Source organism: Aquarana catesbeiana, linkage group LG01 (genome assembly GCF_042186555.1).
Source record: "Aquarana catesbeiana isolate 2022-GZ linkage group LG01, ASM4218655v1, whole genome shotgun sequence".
Classification (NCBI taxonomy): domain Eukaryota; kingdom Metazoa; phylum Chordata; class Amphibia; order Anura; family Ranidae; genus Aquarana; species Aquarana catesbeiana.
The window spans coordinates 296012664-296031534 of record NC_133324.1 but is presented as its reverse complement, the minus strand read 5'-3'; the positions used below and the strand labels follow the sequence as shown (position 1 = coordinate 296031534).

The 18871-nt window shown below is 41.6% G+C and overlaps 1 protein-coding gene across 2 annotated transcripts in view; it reads right to left on the bottom strand.

The window, feature by feature from the left end:
* Nucleotides 1-459: 459 nt before the first annotated feature.
* Nucleotides 460-18871, bottom strand: part of LOC141143526 (protein DGCR6-like) — a 50269-nt gene continuing 31857 nt past the window's right edge. For both annotated transcript variants that reach the window (XM_073629336.1, XM_073629335.1), the window contains 2 exons: nt 3264-3404; nt 460-821 (listed from right to left, as the gene is read on the bottom strand). In XM_073629336.1, the coding sequence (XP_073485437.1) occupies nt 738-821; nt 3264-3404 (225 nt within the window). In that variant the 3' untranslated portion in view covers nt 460-737. The remainder of the gene's footprint in view (nt 822-3263; nt 3405-18871) is intronic.

Genomic DNA, 18871 nt, shown 5'->3' with positions numbered 1-18871 from the left:
TTCTTCAGAGACAAAAGTTGAACACTTTTTTTCTCATTGTTCATGACAACAGTGTTACAAAAGGATTTACCTTTTTATTCATTTTAGGATGTGATTAAATATATTACAGATAGAATATGTTAGTAATTATAAATACCAATAATCAGCACCTGAGGGTATATGAAAAATTTCCCAGCAGCTGGAAATAACCTGCCCCCCTCCCGGGCAGACCAAATCAGCAAGATACAAAAGCCAATGCTTCCTATGTTCTCTACAGTCCATATATTAAAAATAGACTTTCATATTTGGGTTACTCTCACCAGAAGATTGAAGAAACAAAGCCCTCCACAAATTACACATGCGTCTTTTGTTGACTGTCACTGTCCATTATACTCCACAGTATATTGTTAAGAATTAGTTTGAAAACACTCATAACCACACTTCAGTAAATCGTGGTAAAGGAACAAATACAACAACATATAACTAAGGTGCAAGGTTTAATAAATAAAGAAATATTAAACAAACTGAATATTCAGAACAAAAAAAAGGTGTTTGTTTTACAATAACAGGTTATATACATTCTACAAACATTGGATTCTAATTTACAAAAAAGCATCAAAAACATAATGGAAAACATCTTGACAAATGTACAGAAAAATATGACTGAATAATAGAAAATCTTAAGGCTGTTCCATCACAGCCAACAGACATGGGCCTTTATCACTTTTCAAAGAGCAAATGAAATGTTCTAGTTTAACTTAAGAATACTTATTGCTTATCCCGGTCTCCTTTTGCTGCAGCTTGAGGATTAGCTCCAATAAATTCATTTGTAATGTTAGTTCCTAAGATAAAAAATAAATAAAAATATTAAAATATATTAATGGGTGTGGATCCACAAGATAAAAATAAAGGTTACTGGCAGAATTAACCTGAAGGCTTGTTTTGTGCATAAAACCCCTTGTGAATAAAACAAAAAAAGTACTGCTTCCAACAAGCATTCCTAAGGCCCCTTTCACACTTGTGCGACTTGTCCTGCAACTTGGGACTGCAAAGTCGCATGACAAGTCGTACCCCATGATTCCCAATGATAACCATTCATATCTGTGCGACTTTAAGTTGCACCAACTTCAAAGTAGTCCCTGCACTACTTTAGTCTGACTTTGATGTGAGTCGAGGTCCATAGACCTCAAGTTTAAACAGGCATTCCCTGAAATCACGGAAAAAAAATTGCGCGACTTTCAAGTCGTGGCAGTGTGAAAGGGGCCTTAGTGAAGCGCATTTGCTGTTTCTCTTGGTTCTGATTGTACTTCTTATTTATCATGTCTAAAAGAATGAATATCTCAGTCTGCTTTGCCCACAGCAGCTAGTTTCTTTCTCTCCTTCCTACAATATGGGACCAAGACTGTTGCTATAGGTAATACAGACAGACAATTTTTGCCTTACACAGGAGATAAATGGGCTGATTTTCTACTCCTATAATCTCCTTTCACACGTATTGGTTTCAGCACCTAATAGGCCTCACATATGAAAACTGGAGGAAAGGGGAAAGTATAGTGTCCAGAGTCATAAATCAGATGTTATATTCATATGTGCTAGAAATACAACAGGTGAAACATGCCAAGTAGCTAGCAATACCCATTGTTTCCCCACAGATGTGATTCCCTTTTATTGCCCAATTACAATTTGCAGATATCCTGGTAGCCAAGAGAGGGGAGGTCTCCATAATAGGGATGCATTGATACCAGTTTTTTACCGATACTTATTTTTAGTCTCATGTGAAAGTTTTTTAGGACTCGTTCACACGAGCTGGTAAAAGCGCACAGATTTCATTTGCAGGGACATCAGTTTTCATGTGCGTTTCAGTGAGTTTTTACAGCCTGTTTGCAGTGCGATTTGAAAGAGTCCTCTGCAAACCAGCCCGGAAGGTATCGGAGTGTTTGCACGAGTGCAAATGCTTTGTATTGGCACTGATACCGGTATCGGTACAACCCTATACTCCATATAAAGTACAACAAAGAACAAGAATATATCATGTGGCTCAGGAGGGTTTGGCAGTATGATAAATGCACACTTCCAGGGGTTAATGAGTATAAACTGAAAGGGAGTCAGAGGTTTAACATTAAGTGTTAGGGTTAAAGCTTACAAGTTAAACCTGAACTCTAGTAAAATAGCCTAATACTCAGTATATACAGATATGAGTTGTTCTACCGGTCAAATGATTATTTGTAATTTTGTTTAGCCAGGGCTGAAATGTAGGCTTAACGGCCAGACAGCACAGCCAGGTGGGTGACCTGGCATTTCTCTACTACAATTGAAGAAACCCTGTCACCAACTTAAATAATTGCATAGAAAAGTCAAGTATCTGAAATACTTGTAGTGGATTTCCTTTCCAATGAATCATCTGCCTGTGAGCTTGCTAGAAAATGTGACTACTCCAGGGACAGTCAGTTCCCTAGCACAGCTCCCTCTCCTTCCTTGCATGCAACAACCATTTCTTCTTCTAGGAGTGTTTAATTACTCTCTGTGCTGGACAAATTCCTCCACCCCTTTCCTTCTCACATAACCTTTTGGGCTAATACACGGGCGACAGCCCTTGCCGCAAAATGGTCCATGGTGGTAGGCTTTTTTTTTTTGATAGCCAAATAGGATTTTGTATGTAAACACCATGCCACCACCAGGATTCCAGTGTTTGCTTTGTGGTTTGTGAAGAAGTCTTATTAATTTGAACGGATCATGTTTGGTGGTAGTACCGCCTGCTGATTGTGGCTTACACTGACTATGGAAGATATAGGCTCACTGTGCGATTGCACAGCGTGCCTGTATTTAAGTGCGGGATGACAGAGGATGTACACTGACCAAGCTAGCAAGGATTGGTTGCCATGCTTAGTTTACTATCCGGAGGAGAGGCACAGGCAGAATCAATCAGGCAATAGAGAAGAACAGAAGGCATGTCTGATCATGCTTGGCAAATGGTTGTTACAGATCCCTCAGTTCTATTAACCCCCAGCCGGACCAGATAATTACAGTTGTGAAGGTGGTGTCAGTGGTTGAAGTTTTCAAGGAAATCAGGAGCCAGCAGCACAAGTAACATCAGATAAACGGCAAGTAATGCAGTTTTTTTTTTTATTTAAATAAACTTTGGCTTTAAACCCTTAGGCAGCGGGACCTCCATCTAGCCTACAGTCTGCAACCAGCGGGACTGACATTACAGGCATAACTACTAAGGAATTATTTATCTAAAATATGTAAAATTCTTATTCATCTAAAAGTACGTAGTCACTTACTTGGGGATTAGTTGTGACATAGAAGCCCGACACACCTGCTTTCTCTAATGTACTCTGCTGGTCTATGACTTTCTGGTCTAACTCCAGCACAATTTTTTCATCCATCATTTGCTGTTCTTCTTTTATCCTCTGTTCCAGAGCCTAAAACAGACAGGCACAGTAACATATTAACCAATTCTCAAACATCTGCGCACATGCTTGGAAATATATTGTCTCTATTTAGTATATTACATTTTTTTAATAGCAAATCTTTTTTAGTACAAAAAATATAAAGTAGGCGCTAATTAAACTAAATGTATCCTAAAATTGACATGTGCCAAGTAATAAACATTATTCCCACTGTGATAATCACTATTGTGCAATGCCAAAAAAAAAAAAAACAAAAACAAAAAAAAAAACAAAAAAACCCTGCAAAAACAATTCCACGAAGATGCTGTGAAAAAAAACTTTTGTTAATACCAGTATTCTATCAGTGATAACTGATGTATAGTGCATATATATTTGAATGCATATGCACTATATGATATATAGTGCTTATACATTCAAAAATTGAGATAATGTGATAATCACTATTGTGCAATGCCAAAACAAAAAAACAAAAAAACACAAGTCCGCACAAAAATTTCAAAAAGCTGCTGTGAAAAAGATTCCACATAATAATACAAGTTTTCTATCAGTGATAGCTTAGTGTATATTCATATCAAAGATGAAAAGTGCTGTAAAAATATGCAGGTTGAAGTCCTTATTCAACTGTGACCATTTCCAAGTCCTTGCACTTTAATTAAATGATTCCAATCCACTGTGCATCTTTATATATGATTCCACGAGCAAATGTGCTCCACCACCAATAATGCAAATGCTCACTCACCAGAGCCCAAAGGCTCGCTGGATCACAAAGCGTGTGTAATGATATTACAATCTCCCAGCATGAGGTTCCAAGTTTTCTCCTTTCCAACTCACAGACACTCTTTCCCCTCAGCAGGATACACACCAATCACCCAAAAAGAAGAAAAACAGTGTTTGCGCAACACAGTTTTATTAAAAAAGTTCCCTTTTAAAACCAATCCCCAAATATATACGCTTACATGTCAGGGTGCCCAGACCGGCACCAGCTTGACCAGCGTAAACGCTTTAGTTCAAAGGATAATATCCAACACACTGCCGTTAGAATGGTACAGAAAAAGGCGCCGTCTTGTCTCACCAGATTCCGGAGTGCGTCTCACTGCCCAGACATGACATCACATGCGATCCACGGGAATAGAGACGGCAATCCGACCTCTATGCATTTCACCTGTATGGCTTTGGGCTCTGGTTAGTGAGCATTTGCATTATTGGTGGTGGAGCACATTTGCTCTTGGAACCTGCATATTTTTACAGCACTTTTCATCTTTGATATGTACAGTGGGGACGGAAAGTATTCAGACCCCCTTAAATTTTTCACTCTTTGTTATATTGCAGCCATTTGCTAAAATCATTTAAGTTAATTTTTTTTCCTCATGAATGTACACACAGCACCCCATATTGACAGAAAAACACAGAATTGTTGACATTTTTGCAGATTTATTAAAAAAGAAAAACTGAAATATCACATGGTCCTAAGTAGTCAGACCCTTTGCTGTGACACTCATATTTAACTTCTGATCATCCTTGAGATGGTTCTACACCTTCATTTGAGTCCAGCTGTGTTTGATTATACTGATTGGACTTGATTAGGAAAGCCACACCTACCTGTCTATATAAGACCTTACAGCTCACAGTGCATGTCAAAGCAAATGAGAATCATGAGGTCAAAAGGAACTGCCTGAAGAGCTCAGAGACAGAATTGTGGCAAGGCACAGATCTGGCCAAGGTTACAAAAAAATTTCTGCTGCACTTAAGGTTCCTAAGAGCACAGTGGCCTCCATAATCCTTAAATGGAAGACGTTTGGGACGACCAGAACCCTTCCTAGAGCTGGACGTCCGGCCAAACTGAGCTAACGGGGGAGAAGAGCCTTGGTGAGAGAGGTAAAGAAGAACCCAAAGATCACTGTGGCTGAGCTCCAGAGATGCAGTCGGGAGATGGGAGAGAGTTGTAGAAAGTCAACCATCACTGCAGCCCTCCACCAGTCGGGGCTTTATGGCAGAGTGACCCAACGGAAGCCTCTCCTCAGTGCAAGACACATGAAAGCCCGTATGAAGTTTGCTAAAACAACACCTGAAGGACTCCAAGATGGTGAGAAATAAGATTCTCTGGTCTGATGAGACCATGATAGAACTTTTTGGCCTTAATTCTAAGCGGTATGTGTGGAGAAAACCAGGCACTGCTCATCACCTGTCCAATACAGTCCCAACAGTGAAGCATGGTGGTGGCAGCATCATACTGTGGGGAAAAAATGAACTTAAATGATTTTAGCAAATGGCTGCAATATAACAAATAGTGAAAAATTTAAGAGGGTCTGAATACTTTCCGTCCCCACTGTATATGCACCAAGCGATCACTGATAGAACACTGGTATTAATATTTGGATTTTTTTTCACATCATCTTTTTGAGGTTTTGTGCGATTTATTTGTGCATTTTTTTGTGCGTTTTTTGTTTTGGCATTGCATAATAGCGATTATCACATTATTTCAATTTTTGAATGTATATGCACTAAGAATTAACGAAAACTTTTTTTCACAGCATCTTTGTGGAATTTTTTGTGCATTGTTTTTTTGTTTTTGCACTGCACAATAGTGATCACAGTGGGAGTAATCCTTATTACTTAGCACATGTCAATTTTAGGATGCATGTGGTTTAATTAGCGCCTACTTTATGTTTTTTGTACAATTTATTAGTGTGATTCACACTTAAAGGGTCAGCTGTTACACACATTTACATAGGGTTGGCGCCTTTTATATTTTGGAAGAATCTTTAATTATTTTTTAGCGACCTTGTATTCTCCTACCTATGCCCTTCATGCAACCTCTCCAACAATCCTTTTCCTCTCTCTGATCACCACCTTATTAGTTTCTCTCTCTCCTTGTCTTCCATCACCTTTCCCTCCTCTTATCTGTTCTGCTACTGACCACCTCTGACAAAATCTCACCCCTGTCCTGTCCCAACCTAGGCACTTCTGTCTACAACAAATCCGTGTCTTCAACCCTGGATGAGCTTGTCCCCCTCACTACGCACAGAATCAGGCCTCGACCCCTACAACCCTGGAAAACAGATGACACCAGAAGTCTCAAAAAATGTGGCCATAGCATTGAGCGTCTGTGGCATAAGACTGTCTCTCAAAGACTTCAACCAATATAAATCTGCCCTCCAAAAATTTAATTCTTGCCTCCACACTGCGAAGCAGACCTATTTTATCACTCTCATTAACGCCTTCTCACCCAGTCCCCATCAACTCTTCTCTACCTTTAACTCTCTATTTCGTCCTCCACCCACTAACTCACTCACTGCTCAGGAGATTGCTAGTCACTTTAAAAATAAGATTGATTCAATTTGTGATGAAATCTCCAATCTAAAAGGTATCTCCCCTACTTAACACCCCATGTCAACAGGTACAATTAAAAACACTCCCCTTATTCAAACCTGCTACTGTAGACAAAGTTGCTAAACTAATTTCCAACGCTCACCTAACCACCTGTCCCCTGGACCCTATTCCCTCTCAAATACTACGGTCACCTTCTGACTCTATCCTACACTCTCTAACCCACATCTTTAATCTCTCCCTCTCTTCTGGCATCTTCCCCAACGCTCTAAAACATGCACTCGTCACCCCCATACTTAAAAAGCCACCCTTGGACCCAACAAATCGTAACAATCTACGCCCTATCTCCTCGCTCCCCTTTTCCTTTAAACTCCTTGAATGCCTGGTCTACAAACCAGCCGAGTGACCACCTCATTAAGAATATCCTTCATGATCCGCTTCAGTCTGGATTTTGCCCTCAACACTCCAAAACTAAGCTCTAAATATTTCCTCCCCACATGCCCCTTCCCCTGACTTCTCTGTCAAGATCAATGGCACAACCATCCACCAATCCCCACATGCCAGGGTGCTGGGTGTTATTCTGGATTCTGAACTCTCCTTTTGGCCCCACGTCCAATCCCTTTCCAAAGCTTGCCGCCTCAACCTCCGCAACATCTCCAAACTACATCCCTTTCTAACCAATGTAACTACAAAGCTCCCGATTCACTCCCTTGTTATCTCTCACCTCAACTACTACAATGCCCTCCTCATTGGTTTACCTTTAGGCTCCGTTTCCACCACTGCGAGTTGTTGTGCGACTTGACACATGTAAAGTCGCATGACAAGTTACAATCAATGTATTTCAATGGTCCCCGTTCTCAAGTCGAGACTCCAAAAAATGTTTTTGTACTACTTTGTTCTGACTACGGTGCAACTTGTTCTCCCATTGTTCTCACCAGTCGCATGACATTGCATCAAAAATCACATTGCGAAGTCACACTGTAAATCGTGCAACTTTTATTGGGGAGCACCTGACATTTTTAAATATTATGAGGCCATTGCACTTGCGAGAGTGGTAGATTGGGTTAAAAATAAAGGAAAACAGTGGGTAGAAATTGAAAACAAAATTAACGGTTTAAAATTACACAAAATAATATGGTGTCCACCTAAAATAAGAAAGTATAACACAGAACCACATGAAGTCACTAGACACGCACTCAGAATATGGGATCTCATTCACAAAAGGGAACACTGGGAATATAATTCACTGCTAATGTCACTAAAGGATGTAGACTATTTTCCTCCAGGAAGGGAAGAGTGGTTTGGTAAATGGCTCCTAGATGAGAACCTGCAATTGAAGGATGTAGTAGATAGGGGTAAAATATGTTCATTTCAAGAGCTTAAAAATAAAAGAGACAGAATAAATATTAACCCATGGCGTTATGGTCAATTAAAACATTTTGTGGAATCCTTACCGCAACCAATCAGGACAACTAAAAACTTACTCCCTTTAGAGAAAATCTGTATGGAAACAGATAAAAATGGTGTTTTTTTCCGTATATACAAAATACTGGTAGAGTTGAGGAGGACAGACACCTTGACTTTTATAGACAGATGGGAGAAGGAGTTAGGACTAAAGCTGACAGAGTCAGAGACAGATAAGATACTGAAACGACTTCTGATCACTTCAGTTAATTATAAACTATTAGAATTAAACTATAAATGCTTGATGAGAATGTACATGACCCCGGATAGGATGCATAGAATTGATAGGGAGAAATCCCAGCTTTGTTGGAGGGGATGCAACGAAATAGGGTCGATGGCCCATATGTGGTGGTCGTGCCCCGAGATAGGAGTTTTCTTGGAGGAGATTAAAAAATACACTAAAGAGATTACAAAACTCGATCTCCCAAAGGATCCCAGGGTCCTTCTATTTCATCTGAGTGAGATGCCCACCAAGGCCTATCTCGGAACACTCCTACCCCATTTTATAGATGCAGCTAAAAGCCTAATTTCTAAAAATTGGAAAAGAAAAAAAAGACCAACCATGAGGGAATGGATGAATAAAATAAATGAGATACAGGATTTGGAGTATTTGAGGTTTAGTGAAGGGACAAAAATGGAGACCTATAGGACAAAGTGGGGAGTATGGGAAAAATTTAAAAAATCCATAAGAGCAGCTGAGATGTGGACAACCTAAGCAACAGAGAGAGCAGCAGATCCCGACCTAGGGGAGAAAACGGGAAAATTAAACGGGAAATTAGAAGGAAATCATGGAGAGGGAGGAGGTACGGTCTCGGGGGGGTGGGAAGGGGAGGGGGAGGAGGGATCGGGAGCAAGAAAAATAACAATAAAGAGTAGAAACAGATGGGGGGCTTACTATTCTCTTATCTTCTGTGATATGAAGCATCCTAATTAAGGAAACAGATCAAAAGCCATAATGATGTGATGATTAAGGGGAAGTGTTTTTTGAATATTTATTTGAAAAGACTTATTCCCATGGTAAACCTCCTCACTGATGTGGCAAAAAAAAAAAAAAAAATCGTGCAACTTTTGGGCCGCAATAGTGGATACCTAGCCTAAAATAGGCTATACCCTCTTCAGTCCATCATGAATGCTGCTGCCAGACTCATCTACCTTACAAACCGCTCGGTGTCTGCTACCCTCTCTGCCAATCCCTCCATTGGCTGCCACTCACCCAACAAATTAAATTCAAAATACTAACAATAACTTACAAAGCCACCCACAACTCTGCCCCCAGCTACATCACTAGCCTAGTCTCAAAATACCAATCAAAATCATTCTCTTCATTCCTCCCAAGACCCCCTGCTCTCTAGCTCCCTCATCACCTCCTCCCATACTCTCCTCCACGAATTCTCCCGAGCCTCGCCCATACTCTGGAATTCCCTACCCCAATTTGTCAGACTGTCTATCCACTTTTAGGCGATCCCTGAAAACTTCTCTTCAGAGAAGACTATCCTGCCTCCATGTAACAACTGTACTTTTATTTTCTTCATTAGATCATCCCCCACAGTTTTTTTACCCTTTTGTATCCCTTGACCTTCCCTCCTAGATTGTAAGTTCTAACAAGCAGGCCCCTCTGATTCCTCCTGTATTGAATTGTATGGCAATTGTACTGTCTGCCCTAACATTGTAAAGCACTGCGCAAACTGTTGGCGCTTTATAAATCCTGTATAATAATAATGTACCAAAATATTACCAAAAAGAAAAACTGGATGAAACTGCATCAGCAAACAAGAGTATGGGCCCATGCAACACTGATATAATTATAAATCTACAATATATAAAAAGACACTTAAAGCTGAACGCCTGGCAAACAGACAAAACACACACCGTAAAATATATTTATGTATTTCAACTATGTATTTATGCTTCATTGCCCAACCACAGGCAAGGTTGGATCATTGACCAATACAATATTGCATATCTGCAGTGAAATCTGCAGGAAGATCCAGATGTGGCAGAGGTGTCTGAATCACAAGACTGATTGAATAGAACTGCAAATCCTTTGGTAATCTAATATGTTTTTCAACTGTGTATTTAAAGCTGATTTACAGATATAGACAGATATTAGCTATGATCTGACCTTTCTTTCCTACAGCATCACCATATACATGCAAGCTTGTATCCCATGAATGGGCATGTATTCAGGATAAGAGGAACCATTACAGTTGCATTTTTGTTTAAAGGTGACTAGAGGGATCCTATTTTTTTTTTTTTTTAAACAAACATGTTATACTTACCTGCCCTGTGCAATGGCTTTGCAAAGACACCTAATCTTCAGACAACAGAAAAGGTTGTGTAGGGATCTGTTGCCCTCTACTGGTAATGACTAATATTACAGCATTATTTAGAATTATCTATTAGGCCCCTTTCACACTGGGGCGGGAGGTGCGTCGGTGGTAAAGCGCCCCTATTATTAGCGGCGGTATTCGGCCGCTAGCGGGGGTGGGGGGTGGGGGGGGTTTACCCCCCCGCTAGCGGCCAAGAAAGGGTTAAAAACCACAGCAAAGCGCCTCTGTTTCGGGTCGGTTTGCAGGCGCTATTTTTAGCGCAATAGCACCTGCAAACTGCCCCAGTGTGAAAGGGGTCTTAGCATTTCATGCCTCTGTCTGGCAGACTGATTAAAAAAAAACAAAAAAAAAAAACCACAGAAGCAGGAAGTGGAGAGAGACAGAGAATGGAGCCACATGGCTTCATACACATAGGGGTTGCTACTGCTGCTGTATTTTAGGGCTGCAACTAACGATTATTTTCATAATCGATTAGTTGGCCGATTATTGTTTTGATTAATCGGTTAATAACCTTAAAAAAAAAAAGTGTGTGGTGTATAATTTAGTTAATATGTAAAGTTTTAAAAAAAGGCAATTTATTCGTAAATATCTCTATGCAGTGGTAAATAAAAATAGCCAACTATATGGTTAGGGAGCAAAATATCTAATCCACTCAGAGAATAACAGACAGAAGAGATATACTGTATATACTATTAGAGAGATATACTGTATATACTATTAGAGAGATATACTGAATATACTATTAGAGGGTATATACTGTATATACTATTAGAGGATATATACTGTATATACTATTAGAGGAGAGATAAGAACGTTCGTTTGATTTTCTAATCGTTAGTGGGGTCAAATCGACGTTCATTTTCAACCACAGTAATGGGAAAATTTGGAAATAATAAAAAGCTTGGTGAAAGGAATTATCAGACAGTGGATGTTGTTTTCGTTCAGAAATTACAATTATTTTAAAAACAGAATGTTAAAAACAAATGAAAATTTCAAACATTCTTTCATTCAGCGAATGTACAAAGATTTTTCGTCTGAATATTCTCACCTGAAAATTGATCGGTGTGGTCAGCATAAGGCTCGGTACACACCTATGCAGTTTCCTTTTGATCTGTTTATACAGTGCTCTTTGCTGTGCGTTTTGATTTTTGCGCACATGATTTTGCTGCGATTTGCGTTTTTGCATTTTTTTTGGCCAATTTGTTGGGCAGAATAAAAAACACAAATTGCTGGAAAAACGCATTACCTGCTTTTCTGCAGCTTCTCCATTGAAGTAGGTTGAACCAAAAAAGCACTGTTATGCGTTAAAAAAAAGTCACTGACGCTTTCCAAATACGCAGCGGCTGAAAAAGCATAGATGTGAACGTGTCCCATAGGAAACCATGTAGATGAACTGTAGTCCGTTTCTGGAAAAAGCACCACAAAACACATAGATGTGAACCAGGTGTAAGACGTTTAGTAACATAATGGGGTTAAAAAAACTAATATTAGCCCTTTATCGTACAAAAAAAACAAATAATCAGTACTGTAAGGGGTTAATTTTTTTTACTGTAGAACTGTGAAAGAAATAGTTACAGTAGCGATTATTTGCTCTTTTTGTACTATAAAGGGCTCATTTTAGTTTTTTTTTAACCACATTATGTTACTGGCCGATTAATCGATTATGAAAATAGTAATCGATTAATTTCATAATCGATTAGTTGTCGATTAATCGATTAGTTGTTTCAGCCCTACTGTATTTACACACAAATTAGAAGCGGAGACTATTTGGCATGGACTCCTATGTTCTAATAGTTTAACTGCAGTGGTTCATAGCATTTTGAGTATATATTTAAATCCTTGCGACAGACTTAGATAGCTAGGTCTGTGCTACTGTATGTGTGTAGTGGTCACCTTCCAGTCTAATAGTAGGTGAACCTGTTTATTGCAATATCGTTTATATGCAGCTCCTGTTATTTTAGTAAACGCTGTCCCTTTTGGTCTGGGATTCTATATCTAGTTGGTAAGGGCTCAATAACCAGCATAGGCTAGAGCTAGGTTAGGCATCTGATGGCCACATCTAAAAGTTAGAGGTCCAGTTGAACGACAGAATAGAAACTACAAGGGACTAAGAGGCAGAGTAGATAGGCAAATGAGTTTTAGTGCCACACCACCACACTGCGTTCCAGGCTGTCGGGACAAAAGTTGGAGGATCTCTCCATCAGCACTGATCTTGTCTTCAGGTCTCCAACACAAAGACGAATGCTGCAGCAATCATCTTCAGGGACCCCTGCAACATTTATCTGGAGGTATCTCTGTTAACCACTTGCTTACTGGGCACTTAAACCCCCCTCCTGCCCAGACCAATTTTCAGCTTTCAGCGCTGTCACTCTTTGAACGACAATTGCGCGCTCATACAACACTGTACCTAAATGAAATAATCTTTTTATTCCCCCCACAGAGCTTTCTTTTGGTGGTATTTGATCACCTCTGGGTTTTTTCTTTTTTGTTAAAAATTTTTTAAAAGACTGAAAATTTTGAAAAAAAAAAAAAAAAAATACAAAAAGTTTTATATTTTGTTATAAAATTTTGCAAACAGGTAATTTTTTTCCTTCATTGATGTACGCTGATGAGGCTGCACTGATAGGGTGCACTGGTGGGCACTGATATGCACTGTGGGCACTGGCAGGCGGCACTGGTGGGCACAGATGAGGTGGCTGTGCCTCCTGGGAAGTGGTTAAGAACTATATATACACCCGGGTTTATCTGCACAATTCAATCTGGGCTTTTATCGGGCCCTTTGCTGTTAACACCTAGTTGTACATTGGATGTATATACTATTATTGATCTTTTCTTCTATGCAGCTTGTATTATTTCCATACTGGTGTGCATCTATATACTTAATGGTATATGCTTGTTACAGTAGTTCCCCTGCTCCTAATTACATTGATTATATTACTAGTTCATTTCCCAGGAAGGGAATCCCCTCTGTTCACAGGGGCCCTGTCCTGGGTGGAGGCACTGCCAACTTTTTTTTTTTTTTTTTTCTACTTTCCGCCACTTCAGTTAACTTAATATGGAGACAGCTTTCAGTTTGGTACTCATGTGTGTCTCTTACCTAGTCACATCATTGTGGCCTTGCAAACTTTCCTTCTTTTGCATTGTGCATTCCATATTTAAATAATTACAGTAATACAAATGTGTAACTTATAAGACACCCAGTTTGTGCATCGAGGCCAACCGGCCGCATAATCTCTTATTATTATCATACGTGCTTGTATATTATTACTGTTCTGTCTAATACACCATTCCCCCCCCCCCCCTATCGGGCCCACATAATACCGAGGTACGCCCTATATTTAACTACTGTTCTTTTTCGTTGTTCTTTCTTGGTTTCGGAACCCCAAGCCACGCCCAGCACGACACCTCTATCCGGGTGGAGAGAGGGTTGCTCTCGGCACTAAGATAGCACTGGTAAAGAGCACGGCATTGCTTGGGCCCACAAGTTCCATAATTTCACAAATGTGTTATAGTTGCCTGATCTAGTATAGAATGTCCTTTCGCTCCATACTGTAGCGTTAATGGTTTCAATCCAGGCTTCAGGGGTTGGGGGTGTCCTCGATTGCCAGGATTGTGCTATTAGCTTTCTAGCTTGGAACAAACATCTTGCTATCGCTAAATCTGTATTCCTACCCCTCGGCCCGTTGTTCACATAGCCCAACACACAGGTCTTGGGATCAGGTTCTAGGTTAACTCTGAAGGTGGTGTTGATTTTCTTTAGAATCTCGGACCAGTATCTAACTAATTTTTGGCACCTCCAGACCATGTGAATTAGATCACCTGTTCCTCTGCATCTAGGGCACTCATCGTTGGCTCTGTGACCAAACATGAATAACTTTTTTGGTGTATGATACGACCTATGCAGCAACATCAGGTGGGAGGCTTTTTGTGAGGGAGAGACCGATACCTCCGATCCAAATTCAAGAATCCTTCTCCACTGTTCGTCCGTTATCTCCCCCACATCGGCCTCCCACTTGTCCCTTCCCCCTGTTGGACCTGCCTGCGTATTTATTCTCTTTGTAAGCTGGGTATATATCATTGAAATCAAGCCCTTAGTGGTCTCTGACTTAACTATTGTTTGCAATAACGGGATCCCACACCATACTAGGGGTTGTCTATTAAACTGTTTGCTCAATGCATGCCTAATCTGTAGATAGCTATAGAATACTTGGCTTGGTAATCCATACTCGTGTCTCAATTCCTCGAAAGATTTCAGAGTGTCCCCTTCGTATAGTTGAATCAGTCGATTTATCCCACACCTTTCCCACATCTTATTCTTGTCGACGGTTAGTAATTCATGCAGTCGCTTATTGTTCCACATTGGCGAGAGTTCTGAAATCCCTTTGTACCCCATTATTCTCTTGGTTGCCTGCCAGACCCTAGTGATCATTTTAAATGTGGGAATCTCCCCTTGTAGTGAATCTGCCTCCAGTGCTCCCACTAGTGAGCTGTGTGGGTTCCCCTGCAGAGTAATTTTGACATTGTTGCTTCCACCTCCCTCGGAGTCGCATCCCCCTAGTTGTTGTAGCTGGGCTGCCAAGAAATAGATAAACGGTTGGGGAACACCCAGACCCCCCTCTGTGGCAGGGCGCTGCAGTTTTTGTAGGCCAATCCTGGCCTGACCTTTCTTCCATATTAACTCCCTGAAGAGGGATTGAATTTTTTGGAACCACTTCACCCCGATCCAAACCGGGGAGTTGTGGAGTAGGTATAACAACTGCGGCATCCATACCATTTTTATCAAGTTGACTCTACCCGCCACAGACAGAGGGAGTCTACTCCAGGTGTCACATTTTCTCTTAAATTTTGATAAGAGGGGGACCAGGTTGTCTTTAATAAACGCACTGGGGTCCTTAGACAGGACAACACCAAGGTACTTCATCTTCCCCGTAACCTTCAGTTGGGGCAAACACGTCGAAATAGGATTGGCCGATGAGTCAACCGGCAGGAGCGATGATTTCTCCCAATTAATGGCTAGTCCGGAGAACTTTCCGAAGTCCTCCACTAGATACATCGCTTTCTCCAATGAGGTAGTCGTGTCCCCCAAGAAAAATAGGACATCGTCCGCGAAAAGCGCTGTTTTCTCTTCCCCCCCTTTTCGCTGAAATCCCTGTATTTCGGGCGATGATCTCACTGCTCCCGCCAATGGCTCCATGGCCAGGACGAACAGTAAAGGAGATAGGGGGCACCCCTGCCTTGTCCCTCTTTCAAGGGGAAAATTTTCCGAATATTCGCCGTTTATCTTGAGCCTTGCCCTTGGGTGGTTATATAGGATTTTTAGCCAGCTGATGAATACGGGGCCAAATCCAAACCTCTCTAGCACCCTCCATAGATATTCCCACTCCAGGCTGTCAAAAGCCTTGGCAGTGTCCAAAGACAGTATAGCTCTGGATCCTTCATTTTCTGTTGGTACCTGGAGGTTCAAATAGGCCCTTCTGATATTTGTGCTAGTGGACCGGCCGGGGATAAATCCCGATTGGTCCAGGTGCACAAGTTTTGTAATACACTTATTTAATCTGGATGCCAGCACCCTTGCAATGATCTTAACATCTGTGCATAACAATGATATCGGTCTGTACGAGGAGACTTCCAGTTGGTCTTTGCCCTCCTTTGGTATAACTACTATGTCAGCCTCCAACATTGATGGGGGCAACTTTCCGTCCTTGACCGTTTGCTCCAGCACTTTTAGAAGCTCCGGAAGCAGGACCTCCCCATATCGCCTATAGATCTCCAATGGCAGCCCGTCCGGGCCCGGAGATTTCTGGCCTGACAACTCCGATACTGCCTTTTGCAGCTCCTCCAGGGTCAGAGGGGACTCCATCTCGTCCCTATCCCTCTCCGAGAGTACGGGCAGGTTCACCCTTTCCAAGAACCCATCCATCTCGCTCTGATTCCAACCCCGACGTGACCTATACAGGTCTCTGTAGAATGTAGAGAAGGCCTCTAGGACCTCGGCGGGATCGGATGTAATCTTTCCAGCCGATGTCTTAATTGAGGAGATGGCCGGTGAGGATAGGTTGGACTTAATTAAGAGGGCAAGCGTCCGACCTACTTTCTCCCCTTCGCCGAAGTAATTTTGTTTCTGAAAAAGTCTCTTGTTCTCTACTCTTCTATTAATTACTTCTTTGTATTCTTGTTGTTTATTAAGCCAAATCTCCTGTTTTTCCGGGGTTGGGTCTAGTACATATTGTGCTTCTGATTCCATGGCTTCCCTCCTAGCCCTCACCTCCCATTCCCTTGACGTTTTCTTTGCTATAACAACCTGCTGATGTAATAATCCCCTAAGGTATGCTTTTAAGGTGTCCCATATTACCCCTGCTGGTGCTGTACCTGAATTAAATGTTATAAACTCTTTTAGTTTGGAGGCTACTTCTGCTGGGCTACGTATCAGGTCCAACCATAGTGGGTTTAATGTCCACCTTTTTTGGCTAGATCTAGTGTTTAGATTTAGGGTCAAAGTCAGGGGTGAGTGGTCTGATATTCCCCTTGGTCCATACTCTATGTTTCCTGTTATTCGCAAAGCTTCGCTATTACCCACTGCCATATCTATACGCGAAAGAGTGGAGTGTGAGCCTGAGTAACAAGAATACTGCCGGGTGTTAGGATTATAAGATCTCCACAGGTCACACCATCCAATCTCTTCGAGGAGTTGACCTAGGCGCCCCTCTGAAATCCCTCCCGCCCGCAGGGCGGGCGGGAACCGGTCCATTTTGTTATCCAGAACTGCGTTAAAGTCCCCTACCACTATTATAGGAGTATCCACCCTACTATCTATAAATTCCAACAGATCCAAGATAATCTCTGTTCTAAACGGAGGAGGGATATAGATATTTGCTATCACCATAGGTTTGTTCTCCACAACGCAGCTCAGGAAGACATAACGTCCCAAAGTGTCTATCTTGGCTTCCCTGCAGAAAAATAAAATACCTCTCTTAACCAGAATACTCACCCCTCTTGAGTAAGAGGTATGGACTGAGTGGTACTGTTCTTGGAATCTATTACTCTGAATTTGTAATTTAGTTTCATTAGTAAGGTGAGTTTCCTGCAAGCAAGCCAATTCAACACCATAAGCTTCCATCACCGAGAACACCGCTGCCTTTTTGGCAGGGTCACCCATACCCCTGATGTTCCATGAGCCTATTTTTAGGGTTTTAGTAGGCATCTAGCAAAGTTAGAAAAAAAAAAAAAAAAAAAACGAAAAAAACAACAACAACAAAGAAGAAAAAGAAAAAAGGAAAAGGCAATTCACTCGTGCGTTTGTGTCTACAAGTCTTGACGTCATCTCTGTGATTGTAACAAACAAGAAAGTGAAAAGGGGGAGGGGGGAGGGGTCCCCGCGTCCAGGGACCACCCCCCCCGCCCCTTGTATTGTTTAACTGCAAAAGCAAACGCCATGTGCAAATGTGCTTTATTTTTATCAGCCCCCTCCTCCTAAGTGCATGTACCTTTCGTTCGCCCCATTGTCTAACCCTGTAACTCACTGTGAGCCCCCCCCCCCCCCAACCTTAACAAAATATACCCCCTTTCTCCCCGCCCTTGTATGTGACCCCCTCTCCTGCCTAACTAGGCTAGCCCTAGGGGCTTTACTTGTGACCTTTTCCTTCCCTCCCATCCATTCAAGAAAAAACTCCCGGCTCGTGCACTGAGCAAATACTTTGTGACACACTTCCAAACTCCTCCCCCCTCCCCCCCCCTCCACAACCCTATTACCAAGCTTCATGGCACCACCTTGCAGACCCCTCCCCCCTTCCCCCCCTCCCACAGCCCAGTTCCAAGACATCAAAACAATACTTAAAACATACATAACTAGTGCAACCGCATCCCTCATCCGTGCTTCCGTCTGTTGCACCCCTCCCCCCCCTTCCCCCATGCCATCCACTTTTGTGCTCCAAAAAGCAAAAAAAGAGAAAAAAAAAAAAAAAAAAAAAAAAAAAAAAAAAAGAAAAAAAGGAACCCCTAACCAGCCTTATTCAACCCATAGCTCTACAGGTCCATTTTATTATCTTCAAACCATTTTGTTGCCCCTGTCACTGTATCAAAAAAATGGGTAGCCCCCAGGGCAGTAACATGCAGGCGTGCCGGGTACAGCAGGGCATATTCGATCTTGTAATTCCGTAGGTTACGCTTGATGTCCCTAAATTCGGCCCTTCGTTTCTGAAGATCGGGAGAGTAGTCGGGAAAAAATAGGATTTTAGCACCATTGTGCAGAATCTCCCCCATCTCTCTGGCCCTGCGCATCAAGATAGCCTTGTCTTTATAATTAAAGAATTTCATGATTATTGGCCTAGGATACCCCCCTGACGATGGAGCTTTAGTTGG